Raw genomic sequence first — 19,340 nt, 5'->3', positions numbered from 1 at the left:
ACAAGCAAATTAGTAAGCAAGCCATAAAGAACAATATTGAAAACATCCTTAACAAAAACAAACACACTTCAGAAAAATAGAATAAGTTAAAGATAACATGGAATTAGATAAAGAAAAGGTTAAATAATCAAATGTGAATCCAGAGTACCACAATAAGGTCTAAATACACCTGAAATTGTTGTAGTTAAGAAGAGAGCTTAATAGTATTCAACACTCTATACTTCTAAACCCACCTATGTAGATAAAAAGAAATTCTACATGTTTTCTGTATCTTAATCTATATCTATCAATGCATCAGATACAAAATTCCAATGTATGTAAAATATAAAAAGGTATAGTAAAATATGCTTATTTCCAAGACACCATAATCAGAGGTGTATTAGTGATTCAGTGTGCCAAGCTAAACCCAGAAAGTCAGCTTATACCATCCTGGGGCTCCACATGGTGCTGTTTAAAAGCTGAAATGAAAAAATCATGCATGTTCAATGTTACCAAATCAAGTGCACCATATCCACCTCACTAAAATCCAACAATTAGCCAAGAAGCATTGAACCACTCCAACAACACACTTGCAATGCATCAAAAGTTTGCATTCCAGAAAAATACCATGTCTACATTACCATTACTGATGGTATAACTGCTTGTAGCCAACTCTTTGGAGGAATTTACTAATTTATGCCTACTTCACTCATTTACGTTAAAATAGTAACATTATTAACATGCAATTGTTATAATTTATTTATTTTTTGCAAAAATCACTACTTCACTTCTCTTTAAAATCACAAGTCATCAGATACATCCTCCTTATGTGTTTTTATTTATTTATTTATTTATTTATTTATATGCAGTTGCCTTGAATAATTTGAGTTTGTACAAAACTTTATGGAAATTTAACAGTATGAGCCTAATTAAAATGAAGTTATCCATCAATGCATCCTTCCCCTTTACTTTGTTTTTGAAGTGAACTGAGATGACATAAACCACACATATCAATGAACTGCAGCAAAATAAAATTAACAAATGATTTCATATGCATGTTTACAAATATTAAATTTAATCTGCCAATATTGACTCATGATCGAGCTCGTCTAATAAAGCAATGACTAAACGTGAACTGAAACAAAAGAGAAAGAAAAAAGTAGAAAAATAAGAAACATTTACACACAACAAACAGGAAAGGGGATGATGGTGGACAGATGGATGGATGAATGAGGGGCACCCTGTGGATGGATGAGGGAGGGGAGGGGAGACGTCGACATCCACATCCACATCCGCCTCCGCGGCGCGGAAAGCGGGAGGGGGCCCTAGATGAGAAAAGTATGTTGGCCTGCGCCTTTCGCTTTTTGAGAGGAATCAGATGGTTGCTCAAAACCATTTTTTAGGGTTTGGAGATCTGTCTTCCCTGGCTCTAGGTTTGATCCTCCTCCTTCCTGCTGCTGCTCTCGGCACTGGAGCCTAGTTAGTTAGTTAGTTCTCAAGCTTAGGCCCAATTGGCCTCCCTGCACCGACTCCCTTCCTTCCTTTCCCTTGCGCGTCACGGATCTGGCTGCAGTGCCTGGCGCCGGGTTCCCTATTTCCCGTTCTTTCCTTTTGTGTTTTCCGCATGTTATGATTGTGTGAGGCAGGTGCGCTTTGCGCTCTCTTTTCAGCTTGGTCTGATTTGCATACGAGGTCGGCCATGTCGCGTGCTGGGAAATCGGGCTCTCGGGCCATCGACAAGGAGCTGGAGGACGATTCCCGCGTCAACGGAGCAGCTCAGAACAGGTTCGTTTCCAGGATTGCCTGAATCTGGAGGGTTCCTAATTGTTTTTTCTGCGAGAGAAATTGGTTGGAGGTGGGATCCCCGCATTATTCATCTGGGTTTGCTCAACGAGACGGGGTTCCTCACCACGCGATGTTTTCGTTGTTCGATGTGACAGCCGGCAATGGGTTTGCGGAGGTGCCTGGTTATACGCCGATACGCACCCATTGCACGGTCGAATGGCACTACATGTGGATTCCAGGGCGTAGAGGGTCTCGTGAAGCAAATTGGTGGTGCCTTGTCTGTGGACCTGTGCTCGTTCTCGGATTTTGGTGTGTCCTAATAGTCGTCCGGACAGCACAAAAGTAGCACGACAAGCTCTTTGAGTCTGCGGTTGCTAGTTTCAATATATGGATTCTTCGACGAGTCTCGCAAATAGCGTCGACATCGTGGAGCCTGACGTGGACGAGTAGCTTTTGCATGAAACTGATGTTGATTTGCCTTCAATTGGCGATCATTTTGCTCAATTCTAGTTCGCTTTAGGGTTCAGAATGCGGCTTTCTTTGGGTGGTTCGTGCCAGTGGCTCGACCATAAGCAGGGAGTTGGGTTGGGAATGGCCTTTCTGCCACTTCAAGGCATAATCTGAAAATCGCCTTTGTTTGACTCGTGTATATATATCACAGAAAGCAGCAGAAGAAGAAGGGGAAGAAGGGTGGTCGATTCGATGAGGATGACGACTTCGATGCAATAGATGGCGCAGCACCTTCTGTGGGAAGTGCTGAAGCTGACGAAGCCATGGATCCATCGGCTGCTAAGAAGAAGAACAAGAAGAAAGGCGGAACAAAGAAAGGGGGATTTAGTGTGTTGGATGAGGAAGTGTCTGATAGTGAAGCTGCTTCGGTGAACCCAGCGGAAGTAGAAAAAGATGAAGCGGGTGAAGAGGATTCTGTAATGTTTGCGGGCAGGAAGAAAGGGAAGAAGGGGAAGAAAGACAAGAAAGCCTCTATGGATGATGATTATCCCATTCTCGATCCCGAAGCCGAAGCTGTAGTTGAAGAAGCCATGGATATTCCTGCCGCCAAGACGAAGAACAAGAAGAAGGGGGGAGCAATGAAAGGGGGGTTTAGTTTATTAGACGAGGACATGTCCGACGACGAAGTTGCTTCAGCGAGCCCAGTCGTTCCTGCTGTGGACGAAGCCGAGGAAGAGGAGACTATCACGTTTGCTGGCAAGAAGAAAGGGAAGAAAGGGAAGAAGGACAAGAAGGCCTCTATGGATGATGATTATCCCATTCTCGATCTGGAAGCAGAAGCCAAAGCTGAAGAAGTTGAAGAAGCTGCCGATCTGTCGTCTGCTAAGAGGAATAAGAAGAAGGGAGGAGCGAAGAAAGGGGGGTTTAGTATGTTGGATGAAGATGCTTCCGATGGTGAAGTGGCTTCAGTGAGCCCAGTCGTTCCTGATGTGGACGAAGCCGAGGAAGAGGAGACTATCACGTTTGCTGGCAAGAAGAAAGGGAAGAAAGGGAAGAAGGACAAGAAGGCCTCCATGGATGATGATTATCCTGTTCTAGATCCTGGAGCGGAAGATGAAGTGGAAGTCCAAGCCGCTATTGATTCGTCTGCTGCTAAGAAGAGCAGCAAGAAGGGAGGAGCAAAGAAAGCGGCTTTTAATATGCTGGACGACATGTCCGATGGTGAAAATGCCTCGGGCAGCCCGGTCGTATCCGCTGTTGATGAAGCAGAGAAGGACGAAGGCGGGGAAGAGGAGACCCTCATGTTTGCTGGCAAGAAGAAAGGGAAGAAAGGGAAGAAGGACAAGAAGGCCTCGAAAGATGACGAGGACATCGATGGTCTAATTGAAGAGCTGGGAGGACACACGATAACCGAAGGTAATTGCTTGCTCATGGGACCGAGTCATATTGCGATCACTATTGTCTTGCTGTGCGTGAGTTCCGGCCAGCTATCCCGATTCTAGGAGATTAGTAGAACGAATCGGATGTTGGATTAGTCCTTAAGTTCCACGCTTCCGTTTTGGCTCATGGTGCCTTAAGCTTCTGTGAATTCAATGCACGTGTCTGGATTGGATCACCGGTTAATAGATGGTGCTCACGGCCGAGCAATTCGTCTACTGACATCATGAGTTCGCGATATACATCCTTGACCTGCAAAGTCTGGGATGCTGTTGATTTTAATTTAATTTAACTTTTTGATGGTCCTTCTTTCGATGCAGCTGCAGCACCAGTACCAGCACCAGCCACGGTTCCTGCAGAACCCAAGGGCAAACAGAAGAAGAAGGGGAAAAAGAGCGGACGAACCGTTCAAGAAGAAGAAGATCTTGATGCTATTCTTGCGGAATTGGAAGGCCCAAGCAAACCTGCACCCCCTGCTGTGTCTGTCCCGGAGGCTGCTGCGCCTGCTCCTCCTGAATCATCTGCGCCACTTGCAGAGGACGAACCGACAGCTGCTGGAGGTGCTCCTCCTGAAGCGGAAGAGGTGGTAGAATCGGCAGCTGCGAAAAAGAAGAAGAAAAAGAAAGAGAAGGAAAAGGCTGCAAAGGGTGGAGCAGGTAGTTTGAGGACCTACAGGCTTTACTTTTTGTTTTTGAACTTTCGTGTGCGTGGTTTGTTTGTTTGTTCTCTTTTTTAATGTGTTCATTCCACTTTCAAGATTGGTTCCATGCGTGGTCCAAGGACGGGGACATCAGTTGGTTATTGGTGTTAACCATTTTGCACTACAGTTGATAAACCTGCAGAGGAAGTAGCAGTTGAGGAGAAGAAAGCTACAGCAAAAGCAGATGAAGCTAAGAGCAAGGCTGCTGACAAGAAGGTACCAAAACATGTGCGAGAGATGCAAGAGCGGCTGGCCCGGATGAAAGAGGCTGAAGAGAAGAGGCTTCAAGGTATGAATGGTTGCTGGCAGATGCATATGTGACTTGGAGGCGGTTTCGGATCCCAGTGTTTTTAATGTGGCTGTAAGCCTGGGCTTGAAGATAGCATGTGCATTTGCAGACCGTTCCGTAAGACGACATGCGAAGATTTCAGAGTTGAATATTGAGGTGTAATGGTGAAGTCCAAGTGCAGTTTTTTTTTGTAGATTCTGAAAGGTGAGGATTGTTGTAATTTTGACATCTCTCAGAGGAAGAAGAAAAGCGTCGGAAGGAGGAGGAAGAGCAGCGGAGGCTGGAGGAGTTGGAGAGGCAGAAGGAAGAAGCGAAGCGAAGGCGTAAAGAGCGCGAGAAAGAAAAGCTGCTCCAGAAGAAGAAAGACGGCAAATTGTTGACTGGGAAGAAAAAGGAGGAGGCTCGACGATTGGCTATCATGCGTGAGCAGTTTGGGATTGTAGCAGATCAGGACAGCCCCACAGGGGAAGAGGCACCTGCTCCTAGGAAACCCAAGTATGAAACAAAGAAAAAGCGCAAGCCAGCTGGTCAAACCAGTGCTGTTCCGGCAGAGGGTGAGATGGCAGAGCCAGCAGTGCAGGAACCAGAACCGGAGGTGGAGCCGGAGCCGGAGCCGGAGCCAGAGCCTGAGCCTGAGCCGGAGCCAGTTCCGGAACCTGAACCAGCAGCTCCAATGGAGGTGGGGTGGTCTGGTGTAATTTATTGTCAATAAGTGGAGGTTCTACTCGTTTACGTGGTGCATTGACTTGCTTGTAAATTCCTCTTTTGTCTTTTGTAGAGGGATTCAGGGAGATAGGTTTGCTTATGAAGAGCGAGGGTTTTTGTATACTCAACTTATTTCTGGCGTAGCTGTGTGATGTGCTGCTGACGTTGGATATCTGTAGTGCGAAGATGAGGTGGAAGTGGGTGTTTTTTGGCTCCTGGCCTCAGTCATCATACGTGCTTTTGGCTGGCATTGACTAGGGTTTTGACACTTGTTCAGGTGGAAGAGGACGAAGAAGAGGAATGGGATGCCAAGAGCTGGACTGAGGAGGTTAATCTTCCTGCAATAAAGAGTGCATTTGCTGAAGAAGAAGCTGACGACGGGCCAGTAAAAGCTGGACAGGTTACAGTCCCTCCTCCAAGTGCCCCTGCAGCTGCTACCAAGCCCTCTTCTCCAAAGAAGAAACCTGCACCTCCTTCGAAGTCACAGGCGAAGGTTGTTGATAGTGAGGAGGACGAGGAGGAGGATGATGACGATGAAGACAGTGAGGACGATGTGGACGTGAAGAAACGCCAGCAGGCGAAGGTGAGAAGAGAGGCGCGAAGGGTAGAAGCTCTGAAGAAGAGAAGCGCAGAGGATCTAAGGTCACCAATATGCTGTATCTTGGGCCACGTTGATACAGGTTCGGAATGGGCGACCTGATTAGTCTCAACAGGCACATCCTTTTTTGGTTTATTATTATTTTTACAACGAACGAGCAGTACGCTGCATAATGTTATGTTCGCGTGCTTCTCCCGGTGTTTTGGTTTCTATGAGTATTGGCTTCCAAGTTTTCAAAGTTGACAGGCTTCCGAATTACATGCCCAAGTGTAGTTTCTTATTTGCTGTTGTAGTGTAGGATGTGCATTTATCATGACCAGGCGCACGATGAAATGATGGAGTTTTGTTGTGATTTCGTGCAGGCAAGACGAAGCTGCTGGATTGTATTCGACGAACAAACGTGCAAGAGGGAGAAGCTGGTGGTATTACACAACAGATAGGAGCTACATATTTCCCGATGGAGAACATTAGGGAGAGAACAAAAGAGCTCAAATCGGATGCTAAACTGAGGGTTCCTGGTCTTCTTGTTATAGATACACCAGGCCACGAGTCTTTTACCAATCTAAGGGCCCGGGGTTCCAGTCTCTGTGATATAGCCATTCTGGTCATTGATATCATGCACGGGTTGGAGCCACAAACCATTGAGTCGCTCAATCTTCTCAAATCACGACATACCCCTTTCGTGGTCGCCTTGAACAAGGTAAGATTTGGTGTTGTGTAATATTGTTTGAGTAGTCACCCACCTTTCTCCATGTCATTGGGTGTCCACTATTGTTAGTTCGTCGTACAAGATCCTATATGGGGTCAGGGATCAAGTTCTGCCGTTCACTTTGCTACCGATGTTGCTTTTTTGGTAATCTGGTCAGGTGGTTGGAGAACAACGAATTAATTTGGTGGTTGTTGTCGCGAACAGGTGGACAGATTATATGGGTGGAAGAGTTGCCCCAATGCACCTATTAGGAATGCGTTGAAGTTGCAATCCAAGGATGTGATTGGAGAATTCGAACAACGTGTGGCATTTGTAAGTTAAATATATAGCAGTGACAGTTACTTCACTAGGTTTTGGTTTTGATTTTGGTTTTGTTCGATGAGTGAGGCTCGTCTGGTCGATTGGAGAGCTAGAAGTGAGTATCGAATGTATCAGAAGTTCGTGAGGTTGATTGTAGTCCTCGTATTCCAGCGTTTTAGGATGCCTGATCGCTAGGAGTGACGATTATGTGATATTGATGCGTTGATACGCTTGGGAAGGAAGAGTGATTGTATCGAGGCTCCTTCTAGTGGCCCCTGGTGGTGGCTTCTGTTTGGACCAAAGATTCGAAGGGCAACACAATTTCTGCTGTCGTGAAGGAATGTCACCGACTTTTGAATGCATGTCTGTTTAGGTCATCACGCAACTGAAGGAGCAGGGATTGAATTCTGAGCTGTACTACAAGAATAAAGAACTCCGGAAATTCATCAGCATCATCCCTACCTCTGCAATAAGGTGGATCTTTTGTAACCATGGGCTACGAATTCATTGTTTAAAATGTTGTGCAGTTCCTGCCTGGTGTGCATTGTTGTTGTAGTTTTTGAATTTCTGGACATGTTAAAGTAATCGACAACCAGCTTTCTCAAGTTCCGAGGCTCGTCTTAAATTTAACTTTGTTGTGTGGCAGTGGGGAGGGTGTCCCAGATATTTTGATGCTGTTAGTCCAGCTGACGCAGAAGTTGATGGAGGAGAAGTTGATGTACATCAGCGAAGTACAGGTGAGTGAAGTTCTAAAGTATATGTACGAGTTGTAGGTGCAAGAACACGAATACTTCCTACCGCTGCAGATATTGTTTTCCAGACGTGGCTGTTGGTGGGCCAGGAACTAAGTTCAATCGGCATGGTTTCTATCGCTTTGTTGCAAGTATTCATTTTCAATTATGTACTTTCTCTGGGGTATCTCATTTCTTGAAAATCATTGTCGTTAATGATTTCCGATGGTCACATGTGTCTGGGCACATGTTTGCTGCAATACGCTTGACAGCGTGGCCAGAGGTAGCCATGTGATACGGTTACTACATGTCACTCAGACGTGTAGCCAGTTTCCTGGCTGCGTATTTCTTATTAATCCGGGTGGTTGATGTCGTATGCAGGCAACAGTTTTGGAGGTGAAGGTGGTTGAGGGATTGGGGACAACTATCGATGTGGTGTTGGTGAATGGTGTACTGCATGAAGGCGATCAAATAGTTGTCTGCGGCATGCAGGTTCGTTTACCTATCGCCGTTTTTAAATGCCTGGTTTTACTGGAGATGGGTTTTTATTTTTGTTTATTCATTTATTTATTCATTTTTGCATGCTTTGTAAACATCTGAGTCGTGTCTCGACTCAAAATCGTGCGTATTCAGCAATCTTTTTCTTGTGAGTCATTTGTGTGGGGTGGCTCATGAAGATTTGTGGTTTTTGTTACGGTATAGTTGATGCGACCTAAGCAGCCTCTGATGTGGTTTGGTTTGCTGTCTGGTGTGTTCAGGGCCCTATTGTAACAAATATCCGAGCGCTGTTGACTCCACATCCCATGAAAGAGCTTCGTGTGAAGGTTAGAATTTGTCTCTCCTTTTTAGTGGCTCTTTTATGAAGGTTAGACGCGATTGCTAGTTGTAACGGGCTTCAAATGGGATACGATGTTTGTATTCAGCGGTGTCTCGTTAGCTCTAGCTATCAGGATGAGTTGGTGGGTGGGGTTTGCGGGTGTTTGGATATGGTCGATTTATAAATCGATATGTTAGGATGTGATAACTCAGGCAGGCATTGAATAGTCTATATTCTTTGGTTTACATACGATGCGTTTGTCAGCGTATTTGCTTACTTGATGCGTGGCGCAGGGAACATACCAACATCACAAAGAGTTGAAGGCAGCCCAGGGTATCAAGATTACAGCACAGGTAAGCATGGTTTTTAGTGTGTACAGTGGTGGCACGTGAGTGAGTTGGGGCAGGTTGTTTCCTCCAGAGAGAAACCAGTGTACTTTAGGATCACAGCGGTTGTACCTTGTACATATCCTGAAGCAGTATTCATGTGAATGCCGCTGGACGCAGACCACATCGCAACTTCTGTTTTATGAAGCCTAAGTTTGGACGTAGCGAGTGGTTTATTTGAGTTACAGTTTGTTCCGCTCACATGGGATATCTTTATTTCAGGGGTTGGAGCATGCGATTGCTGGTACCCAACTGTATGTTGTGGGTCCTGAGGATGATGTTGAGGATATGAAGGATGAAGCAATGCAAGATATGAGGAATGTGATGAGCAGGATTGACAAAAGTGGTGAGGGTGTATGCGTGCAAGCCTCTACACTTGGATCATTGGAGGCCCTACTGGAGTTCTTGAAGAGCCCGGCTGTCAAGATTCCCGTCAGTGGCATCAGTATTGGTCCGGTGCACAAAAAAGATGTTATGCGTGCTAGCGTCATGTTGGAAAGAAAGCGCAAGGAATTTGCGACAATTTTGGCTTTTGATGTGAAGGTATGGCTCAGCTTGTGTAGTTACGGTGGTTTCAGTTATTGGTAGGGCTGTTTCGAAGGCTCGTCATAAAGCTATGGTTTGGCTGCAACGTGAAGCCTGCGTAACATCAATCTTGCCTGGACACGTAACTGACTTGTTGTGATATCGCATGTGAGCGTATCATTCATACCCACGTTTTGTATGGTCTTCAATCTTGTCCCAGCCGCCATAATTTCGACTGAGTTCCCGTATTGCGACGCGATGTTGCAGGTAACTGCGGAGGCCAAAGAGTTGGCAGAAGAGGTGGGCGTCCGGATTTTTACGGCTGATATTATATACCATCTTTTTGACCAGTTCACAGCATACATGAATTCTGTGAAGGAAGAGAAGCGAAAGGAAGCGTCGGAGGAAGCTGTGTTTCCTTGTGTGATGAAAATCTTGCCTCAGTGCGTCTTCAATAAGAAAGATCCAATTGTGGTTGGAGTTGATATACTGGAGGGTGTTGCCAAGGTAAGTGCGGACGCGTAGACCATGCGCCAAACCCCCTTTTGGCAGGATTGATTTTCCAAGGCTGCAGATTATAGGATTCTGCGTCCTTGATCGCCTTTGTCGCGGTGTGTGCGCCTTCTCATTGTATGGACACATTGTGTGCAGGTCGGAACTCCCCTTTGTATTCCTTCAAGGGATGGCATTGACATTGGCAAGATTGCCTCCATGGAAATCAATCACAAGGTTGTGGATACTGCGAAGAAGGGCCAGACGGTTGCAATGAAGGTAAGTGGGGCAACTGTAAAAAAAGCTCATGCGGATTGTTTTCAGGCTCTGTAGATAGGAGTGGAAATTGCGTTCCTGTATTCTTTCTTCCTTTCTTGCTTTTCTCCTTGTTTGTGTGTGGTGCCTCAAGTAAATGAGTTGCTTGCGAGCTTGTTATAATAACTATGAAAACAGCGGCCGAGGGAAAGTGTGCATGATTGGATGGGTAGTGCATCAAGTTGAGTCTGAGTTCGTTGAGTGGCTGTACAGATTGTTGGCACCAATGCCGAGGAGAATGCAAGGATGTTTGGTCGTCATTTCGACTTGGAAGACGAGCTTGTTAGTCGCATAACCCGGCGATCAATTGATCTTCTCAAGGAGAATTATCGGGTTAGTATAGACCCCAACCTGATCGTTGAGAATAAAGGCTTGTGGCATGTACAGCATTAACGAGTGTAGGATTGGTTATTCTTGCCCAGCTCTTGTTCGGGGAATCAGCTGCGGAAAATAGCAACCGAATGGGGGCTATATTTGGCACGCACGCTCTTGCACATTGGAGCGTTCGGCATCATCTATACTCGTTTTGCACTGGTGGCCTTTTTAGTGGTTACGAGGAGAGCATATGTTGTGTAAATATGAGCTGCGGATTCGAGTCAGAGTTCTGAAGAGTTTTTTTGGAATGTGTGCAGGATGATCTTACTACGGAGGAGTGGAGACTGGTGGTGAAATTGAAAAAATTGTTCGAGATCCCGTAGAAGCACTTAAATCCGTGAAGTTAGTGGGTTGTATGGAGAAGTCGAGTTCCATGTTCTAGAGGTAGGAAATGAGAGTCGCCCTCTAAGAATTACTTTTGTGGTTCAAGAGCGCAGCATCCGCACCGCAAGGTGCTTTCCTCTAGTATGTACAATGCAGAGGTATTGCACTCACAAAGTCCCTGTGAAGGAACTTTGTGGCATAGATAGGAATTTGAGGTCGAGAAATGAGGATTATAGGCTTTTTGTGAGCTGTGTTTGCGGAATAATCTTGCCGCCAAGATACTTGATAAATATCAAAAGCTGTTCTGAAGAGGATCTGCTCATCTTGAATGAACGCCCGACTGTTTTTATATGTGAATGGTTCCTTCACGGGGACGTTGTTGATGTTGTTGGGATTTTGTATCGGCTTGCGGAGTGTTGGGAAGTTGCCTGTTATACTCAGTCTAGCCGCTACTGGCCGTTGTTGACTCTTCAGGCTGTGGCTTGTCGTTGCAGTCCTCTCCTCTGTCAGTGACACCTTATTCATTCTATTTTTTGGTTCTGGTAGCTATCTAGATGTAGATTAGGTTAAACTTAGTTCCTAGCATTGTTACAGGATTAGTTAGTCTCTATTTTTGGACGTCCATTGGATAATCTTCTTTAGATGTAGGATCTCCACTAGTTTGTTGTACTAGTTCCTTTCAAGCTTTGGTTCGTTGCCCTTGTTTATGTCACAATTAGTCTGGATCTATTCCTGTTGAATAAATCATCATGGGATGAGAGTGAGGTTTTCTGCTTGTTTTGTTCCCTTCTAAGTGAGCTTTAGTCTTCTTGTCTAGGGATTAGAGCCTAGAAACCAATTGCATTGTTTATTATTCTTCAATTGACTAATTTTGCATGTCTTGGAATGGGATCTCATGATTAGCTGTTCATTGTTTAGTATTAAATTAGTTGCTATTGATCAAGCTCACAACTTTTGCAAGTATTGAATTCAATTGATGATTAAATCTTGATTTATTATTATTTATTATTATTATTATTATTATTATTATGTTATATATTTTTTAATATTTTTTCTAACAATTCTAATCATGGAACTTGCTAAGTTGTTTACTAATCCCAACAAGTTTAATGGAGCAAGTAATTACTTCACTTGGAGAATTTGTGTGAATACCTTACATATTTGAACTGAGGTCTAGAATGAACTTAGTTTTGAAGCACCATTGGTTGCTGCCACTACTATTGTTGTTGTTGATTATGGGATTAATGATCCTCTTATTGAAGAAGAAGAACCTCTTGCATAGTTACATGTTTGAGAAAGAAAAAGGTCAAAGCTTTCTCCATCCTTACAACCATAGTACATGACAAGTTCTTGACCATTGTTGAAGACTTTCACACTAATCTGATTGGATGTTGGATTCATTCCAAACAATTCATGGTGATGACTTGCTTAGCAATAGTTGTTGCTTGAACAACTCCAAAACATTGGAATGATTGAAAGAACTTCCATGGAGGATTAGCTTAAACAAATTGAGGATCTTTTTGGCAAGCTTGCCAATATCAATGTTAAAATAGATCCAATGAAAATTATGCATATAGTTTTGCATGGATTGCCTAATAGCTGGAGAATTTTTATCTTACAATTTGATGCACATCTATCTAGGACTCAATCTATATACCCCACACTAGTAGAACATATGCAAAGAAAAAAATACTGAAAGAAGGGCATTCCTTTATTTATTTAGTTACAAAGTGATAGATATATTGTTGATCACAAATGGGATATTAGATGATGCATCGATAAATTTTTTAGGATAGTAGTTATCGTATTTGGATATGGCAATTTGTGAATTTGATATGGCATTAGGAATTTTAGAGTAGTGAATCATATAGATGCCGAATTTTATGTTTTTTTAAATAACTTATTCTACTAAAGTATTAATAGTTTTTAAAAAACTATCAATACTTGCACTCTATCCTTATTTATAGATTATGATGCATCTAATTTAGCTATCAATGAGCAAGATTTGTTATGCAGCTTCAAACTATGAACTTTCTTCGGTGTTGATAGTACTATTGCTAATAGAACTATAGTCTCTACTTTTGAAAAAAGAACTTCTATTATTAACAATAAATTATTTATGCAACATGTGGAATTAAATATATGGAGATGAAACATATTTGGTACGAAGAAATCAATACATATCTTTAGAGGTATAATTTGCTTTAAAAGAAATACAAGCTGGAGGACTTGGGAGAAATTAAAAAAGATACTTTGGTGTTGAGTGTTATCACTTGTCAAATTAGCATGTTTCATGAAATTAGCAAGTTCTTAGATAATTTTCATGAAACATGCTAATTTGACAAGTGATAACACTCAACACCAAAGTATCTTTTTAAAGAAAAAAATAAGTATTAAAAACTAAAATATTACTTAAAAGATGAATAATTTGTAATCTTCAAAATACAATAAGAAAAAAAAGATAATCCATTGACTTCTAAAATAAAATAAATAAATGAATTAAAACTCTTATCAAATTATCAAAGACATGAATCTCAAAGAATTAAAGATTCAATATATTTTTATGTCACTTACAAAAAATAGATAAACAATCAAAGATAGTATAATATTGAATTAAAATGGCTATTGCTAAAGACAAGAAAATTAAAGCTTCTTTAAACAAGACTAAAAATAAAAAAGAAATTTATAAGAGTGAAGAAGGCTTCATTCTTATTTCCATATATACTATCTAACTAGGAGTTATATCGTGAAATTTTTTAAGACCTTTGACATATGTCTAACTTGCAAGATAAGTTTTCTATATATATGCCACATGATTAGCTTGTATCACAAGCTATCAATACATGCAACATGTGGCTAATTTATTGCCAAATTTCTAACTTATCAATCAAGTATGAATATGTATAAAGTCAAATTTATTTATATTATTTTTTTCTTAATACCTCTTATCTAAATAAACATGTATATTTGCAATAAAGACTAAGAAACTAAAAATTCTTGAAATTGAATTAGATGTAAGAAAAGAGTTAATAAGAGCAAAAAAGACTTCACTCTTCCTTCTGTATATATTATCTAACTTGAAGCTATGTAGTGATGTTCTATAGGACCTCCAATAGGTTTCTATCTTTTGAACCATGTATTTAACTTATAAGATAAGTTTTCTATATATTCACTACATGGCTAAATTTTATTATAAGTTATCAACATGTGCAATAAGTGGCAAACTTGTTGGCAAGATTTTAACCTATAAATCACTTATAGACATGTATATAAAAAAAATTACATCTATAGAGCTTCTAAGAAGCTTTTCTATAAGATATTATTAATTTTATCTACTTTTATTTACTTCTATCATTTCATATTGTCTAAATAATTATAGTAATAAAGATACATATCTGTGACATAAGCTCAAGAATGTAATTTTGAATAATTTAATTGGTAGTCCTTAATAAACAAAATTTATTTAAAAACTTATAAATACTTGTGATTGTGTTTTTTTATTAAATTTTATACTTTTTTCTTGAACTTTCTAGCAGCTTAAAAATATCTTTTAGTTTTTACTTATGTGATACGTGACACGAGAGTCAATGTACTATGAAATTAGAAAAACAAATTGTTTCAATAAGATTTGCTTGAATTTGAATTTTCAAAGGAATGTTTTTAAGAATACATATTTCAAGACATCATATATTGTGAAGTATACTTAAGAATGCACAAGGTAAATAGCTATAGAAGATAAAATAGAATTTTCAATAAAGAATTTTTAACAATTCTAATAGAATCATAAACAAATTCTTATTAAATCTTAATAATTCTAATCTATCTTTAATCAAACAAAACATAATTCTTAAAGAAATTTCAAAATAAAAATAAAGAAATTATAAATTAATCATTATAATATATATATATATATATTATAATAAATTTCAAAATAAAAAATTCTAAATAAATATTAAAAATATAAACCATAAATGAATCCTAATAAAATCTTAATCAAATATTAATCAAATTCTAAATCCTAATCAAACCCAAAATCAATCTTAATGAAATCTTAAATAAATATTGAATAAATATTGAATAAATATTAAACAAAATTAAAATCTTAACAAAATCTTAATAAAATCCTAATTAAATTCAAAATAAATATTAATAAAATCCTAAATTTTAATTAAATCTTAATAAAATCTTAAATAAATTCTAATAAAACTCTAAATTAATCTTAATAAAATTTTGATTTAATCCTAAATCAATTCAAAAAAAATCCTAAATCCTAACCAAATCATAATCAAATATTAACTAAATCCTAATCAAATCATAATTAAATCTTATAAAGACTCCAAATAAATCTTAAATAAACTTAAAAAATTTAAGATAAATCTTAACTAATGGCTATAGCTATTTTAAAATTTCAATGAATAATAATTAAATTATTGATTTCATCTCAAATTTTATCTATATTTTAATTCATAAGAAATTAATAAATATATAAAAGTTGAAAAAAATCAAACTTACCAATTAAAAGAAAAAGCTTCTAAACTTCTTAAATATTGGCTATCTTCTTTTTTCAACCTAAATGTTGATCTTTCAAAAATAATTTTTTCTTATTGAAATATTCAAATGCTTCAAAAATTGGCTGATGTATAGATTTATAAATGAAGATTTGTTTTACTAATATTTTCTATAATTATATTAGCAAATTTTTTAAGATCATAAAAACCCTCAATGATCTTAAATTTCAAAAATTTGAGACCTTATTCTAATAAAACTTTCATATCCTTCAATTTAACAATTCAATTGATATTAAATTTTTTTTAACATATTAAAGATAAGTACAATAACAAACTCACAAAATTTCATCTATAAATATACTATAATACTCATAAAATATTCAAAATTGTAAATTTCTTTTTATTTCTCAAAATCCAAAACTTGTCAAGGATATAAATTTCAAAGAAAGAAAATCCTTGATACATTCTTGTGTCACTGAAAAAAGCTAAAAAGTCACTCAAAAGGTAATGTAATATTAACTAGAATGACTATTGCCAAAAAAAAGAAGACTAGAAAGTCTTGAAACAAGACTAAAGACTAGAATTCTAATTAATCCTTTACATTGCTAAACAAGATTTAATCAAATTCAAAAAGAATCCTTAAGAAGCTCTAAAAAATATTAAAATATTAAAATATATTTTAAATTAATCTCAACCACGTTCTAATTTAATCTTAGTTGAAATCCTGATAGACTTCAATCAAATCCTAGAAAATTTTTAAATTCTAAATCAAATCCTAATGAAATCTTAAACCCTTAACCAAATGTTAATCAATTCTTAAATCCGAAACTAAATCCTAAACCAAATCTTAGACAAATCCTAACTAAACCCTTGATCCTAAATAAATCTTAACTAAATCCTAAATCCTAAATTAAACCCTAATCAAATCCTAATCAAATCCTAATATAGTTTAGTACATTAATATCTTTTGATTAAACCATTGATCTGGTTTAAAATTTTAGATACCTCTCAATTTCTTAGTTCTAAACAAGTACAACAAATTTGAAGACAAATTCATTTACCAAATAGAAGAAAAATTGTCAATAATCCTCAATTCAACCAATAAATCAAGCTAAACTTCTCAATACATATTAAGCACAACTATAACCATTGTCTTACATAATTTTGCTTATAGATCTGCTGCAAAACTCTTGAAATTGCCCAAAATATCAACCTTCTTTTATTTCACCAAAGTCTAAGTCATCCAAAACAAACTTGATTTTGTAAGATTTTTACAAAGTCATTACAAATCCAAATCACACAAAATCACTATTCATAAAAACACTATTAAGTTTGCTATCAAATCCCACTCTTTGATCTCCAAAAGATTCTCCAAATTGTCATCGGGACTTAATTTTGTGCCTTGGGGTTTGTTTTCAATCCATGTTCATAGCCGGCCCTCTTTGGGTACCAATATCTAATTATTTTAGGTAAGTTTTGCTAAAACCAACTTCTAACTTCTACCTATATATGCCTATATCTTTTATTTTCCTAATCTACCTTATTTTGCCTTATTTATGGCTCTACAAAGTAAGTAGAAGTCACTTTTCTAAAAAGGCAACATTACTACTAAAATTTTTATTACCTTCCTATCTTTTATCCATTTTTTTCTTCTTTATCTTTTAACTTGGTTCTTCTATAATAAGATCCATATTATTATCTTTCACCATATAGTTGTGTTGCAATATGACAGCACACTCATCATCACTACTTGTATAAATTGCATTCGAATATCTAATAAGGATAATATTCTCTTTCTTCATATAATAAAGGCCTAGTGACAAATGACAACATACATAGTAAAATATTGCTTTGAAGGCCTTTATGTGAACTTGTTGTAGTGCTTGCGTGAAATAATTTAGAGATGTTACAATAAATGAATATCAAGCCAAGTATCAATGAGATAGATAAGTATATCTACAAGATAATAATATTTTGTTGCATCTCATATTAGAAAGATAATTTTTCTTTAAAATTACAAACCATTATTTATAGAAATAAATGTGGGATGATAATTTTTCATGTCAAATTTGTCCAAAATGCTTATTGTATATGATATTTGATGTAATAAGATTCCTTGAGATATGAGAGTGAAATCCATACTAAGATACTTCTTGATCAATCCTAAATTAGACATGAAAAAATTACAAGCCAGCTCCACTTGACGGTGTTAAATGGTATTGAGAATGCTTTCAATAATTAATAAATCATCAACTTATAATAATATTATAAGCATTTTATCTCTTTCTTATTAATAATAAAAATCTAAATTTACAAAATCATAAGTGAGAACTTTGTCTTATAGAAAGATATTAATATATGCATATTTGACACACAAGATTCAATAAAGTCTATAAAAAAGTACGATGGAGGTGACAAATAATGAAGTTTTTATATTGACAAATATACAATTTTTTAAAAAATACACCATTGAAAAAGATAATTTGGACATTGAAGTATCAAATGACCTATTTTTGATATACAAAAATTACAAGAATTACTCAAATTGCCTTCTACTTGACAACAAGAGCAAAGGTTTTATTGTAATCAATACTTTTATATTAATTAAAGTCTTATGCTACTAATGGAACTTTATATTATATGCCAGCACCATTAATGCCATGTTTTATATGATAAATCTAATAAACTATGAAGGCTTATTAGCTTGGAGATAAATTCATAAGCTCTTACGTATTATTGTGTATCATAGACTTACATATACCTTACATTGCTACTTTTTAATTAGAATGAAATAATATTTAATTAAATTTGAAGTTATTAACATAGAATGTCATATTATTAAGGCTTATAAGTAAAATTTTTTAAAATATAGTATAATTATCAAATAATTTGTTGAAGGTGCAATGGCACATAGAATATTATAAAAAGTTAATTTTTTATAGCTTGTTTTACATCCATTTTGATATGTTAACTTATATTATTAGTATTTTTTTTCTTATTGGTGAGGCATGAATCATAGCAAAGTAGTAAAATTCTAATTGAATCAATGCTAAAAGGTTACTACTAGTGGCGACAAAGATGAGATTGGAGGTAAAGTGACAAAATTTTGAATTATTTTTATTAACTTCTACATGAAATTTTAGAAGAAAGAACTAAAACCTATGTAATGAACTTTCATCTTTGTAAATCAATTCCCAATAAATTAATAATAACCATTAAAAATGAATCAAACTTTGATTGAATTAAAAAAATTGTAGCCACTATATCTAATCATGGTGGTGAAGTTGCATAGCTATATACAATAAGTGAAAAAATTACTAGAAAATTGAAACTATAGTTTAATATTGAGAGAGATATATACTTTCTTATAGTACTATTATCTTTTACTTGATCATCAATTTTTAGAATATTAATATCTTAAAAAAATTTAAACTTTGTAAATAGATAAATTATAAATTCAATAGTCTTTTCTTTTATGTCGTAGTTAAAAAGGATTAGCTTTTGAGCTATCAAGGACAAGAACTCAAAGAATATAAATAATCAAGTGATTTATTTTTTAAAAAAAGATGACTAAAAATATATATATATATATATATATATATATATATATATTAAAAAAACTAAAATAATTATTACTAAAGATTATCAAAGATATGGTTTTAAAAAAATCAAAGACTCAATACACTCTTAAGTCACTTACAAAAAATAGATGGTTATTCAAATATAGTTTAATATTGAACTAGAATGGCTATTACCACAGCCAAGAAAACTAAAGCTTCTTGAAATAAGAGTAAGAACAAAAAAGGCATTGACAAGATATAGGCTTCTCTCTTGCTTTCATATATACTATCTAACTAAAAGCTATGTGGTGACATTCTATGAGATCTTTGATACAACTTGCAAGATACATATCTA

At 37.1% G+C, this 19,340-nt stretch overlaps 1 protein-coding gene across 1 annotated transcript; it reads left to right on the top strand.

The window, feature by feature from the left end:
• Window positions 1-1,408: 1,408 nt before the first annotated feature.
• Window positions 1,409-11,250, top strand: LOC149989434 (uncharacterized). Its single transcript, XM_090250113.1, has 18 exons — window positions 1,409-1,764; window positions 2,426-3,630; window positions 3,972-4,307; window positions 4,479-4,640; window positions 4,877-5,319; window positions 5,623-6,025; window positions 6,306-6,643; window positions 6,857-6,964; window positions 7,326-7,426; window positions 7,599-7,689; window positions 8,065-8,175; window positions 8,442-8,507; window positions 8,794-8,853; window positions 9,109-9,429; window positions 9,679-9,918; window positions 10,063-10,182; window positions 10,432-10,551; window positions 10,851-11,250. Exons 1-18 carry the CDS (start codon window positions 1,679-1,681, stop codon window positions 10,914-10,916), a joined length of 4,377 nt encoding a protein of 1,458 aa, XP_090106239.1. The 5' UTR covers window positions 1,409-1,678; the 3' UTR covers window positions 10,917-11,250.
• The last annotated feature ends 8,090 nt before the right edge of the window (window positions 11,251-19,340 follow it).

This window comes from Physcomitrium patens, chromosome 4, assembly GCF_059467195.1.
Source record: "Physcomitrium patens ecotype Gransden chromosome 4, ASM5946719v1, whole genome shotgun sequence".
NCBI classification, from domain to species: Eukaryota; Viridiplantae; Streptophyta; class Bryopsida; order Funariales; family Funariaceae; genus Physcomitrium; species Physcomitrium patens.
The sequence above is the reverse complement of the archived record's forward strand: the minus strand, read 5'-3'. Positions and strand labels throughout refer to the sequence as shown.

What these genes read in the sequence shown, in the direction of transcription:
- LOC149989434 (XM_090250113.1), top strand. Translation starts at nt 1,679, where the DNA reads ATGTCGCGTGCTGGGAAATCGGGCTCTCGGGCCATCGACAAGGAGCTG. An exon ending in TGAAAGAGCTTCGTGTGAAG is followed by an intron (nt 8,508 to 8,793) that starts GTTAGAATTTGT and finishes TGCGTGGCGCAG; the next exon opens with GGAACATACCAACATCACAA. An exon ending in GTATCAAGATTACAGCACAG is followed by an intron (nt 8,854 to 9,108) that starts GTAAGCATGGTT and finishes TCTTTATTTCAG; the next exon opens with GGGTTGGAGCATGCGATTGC.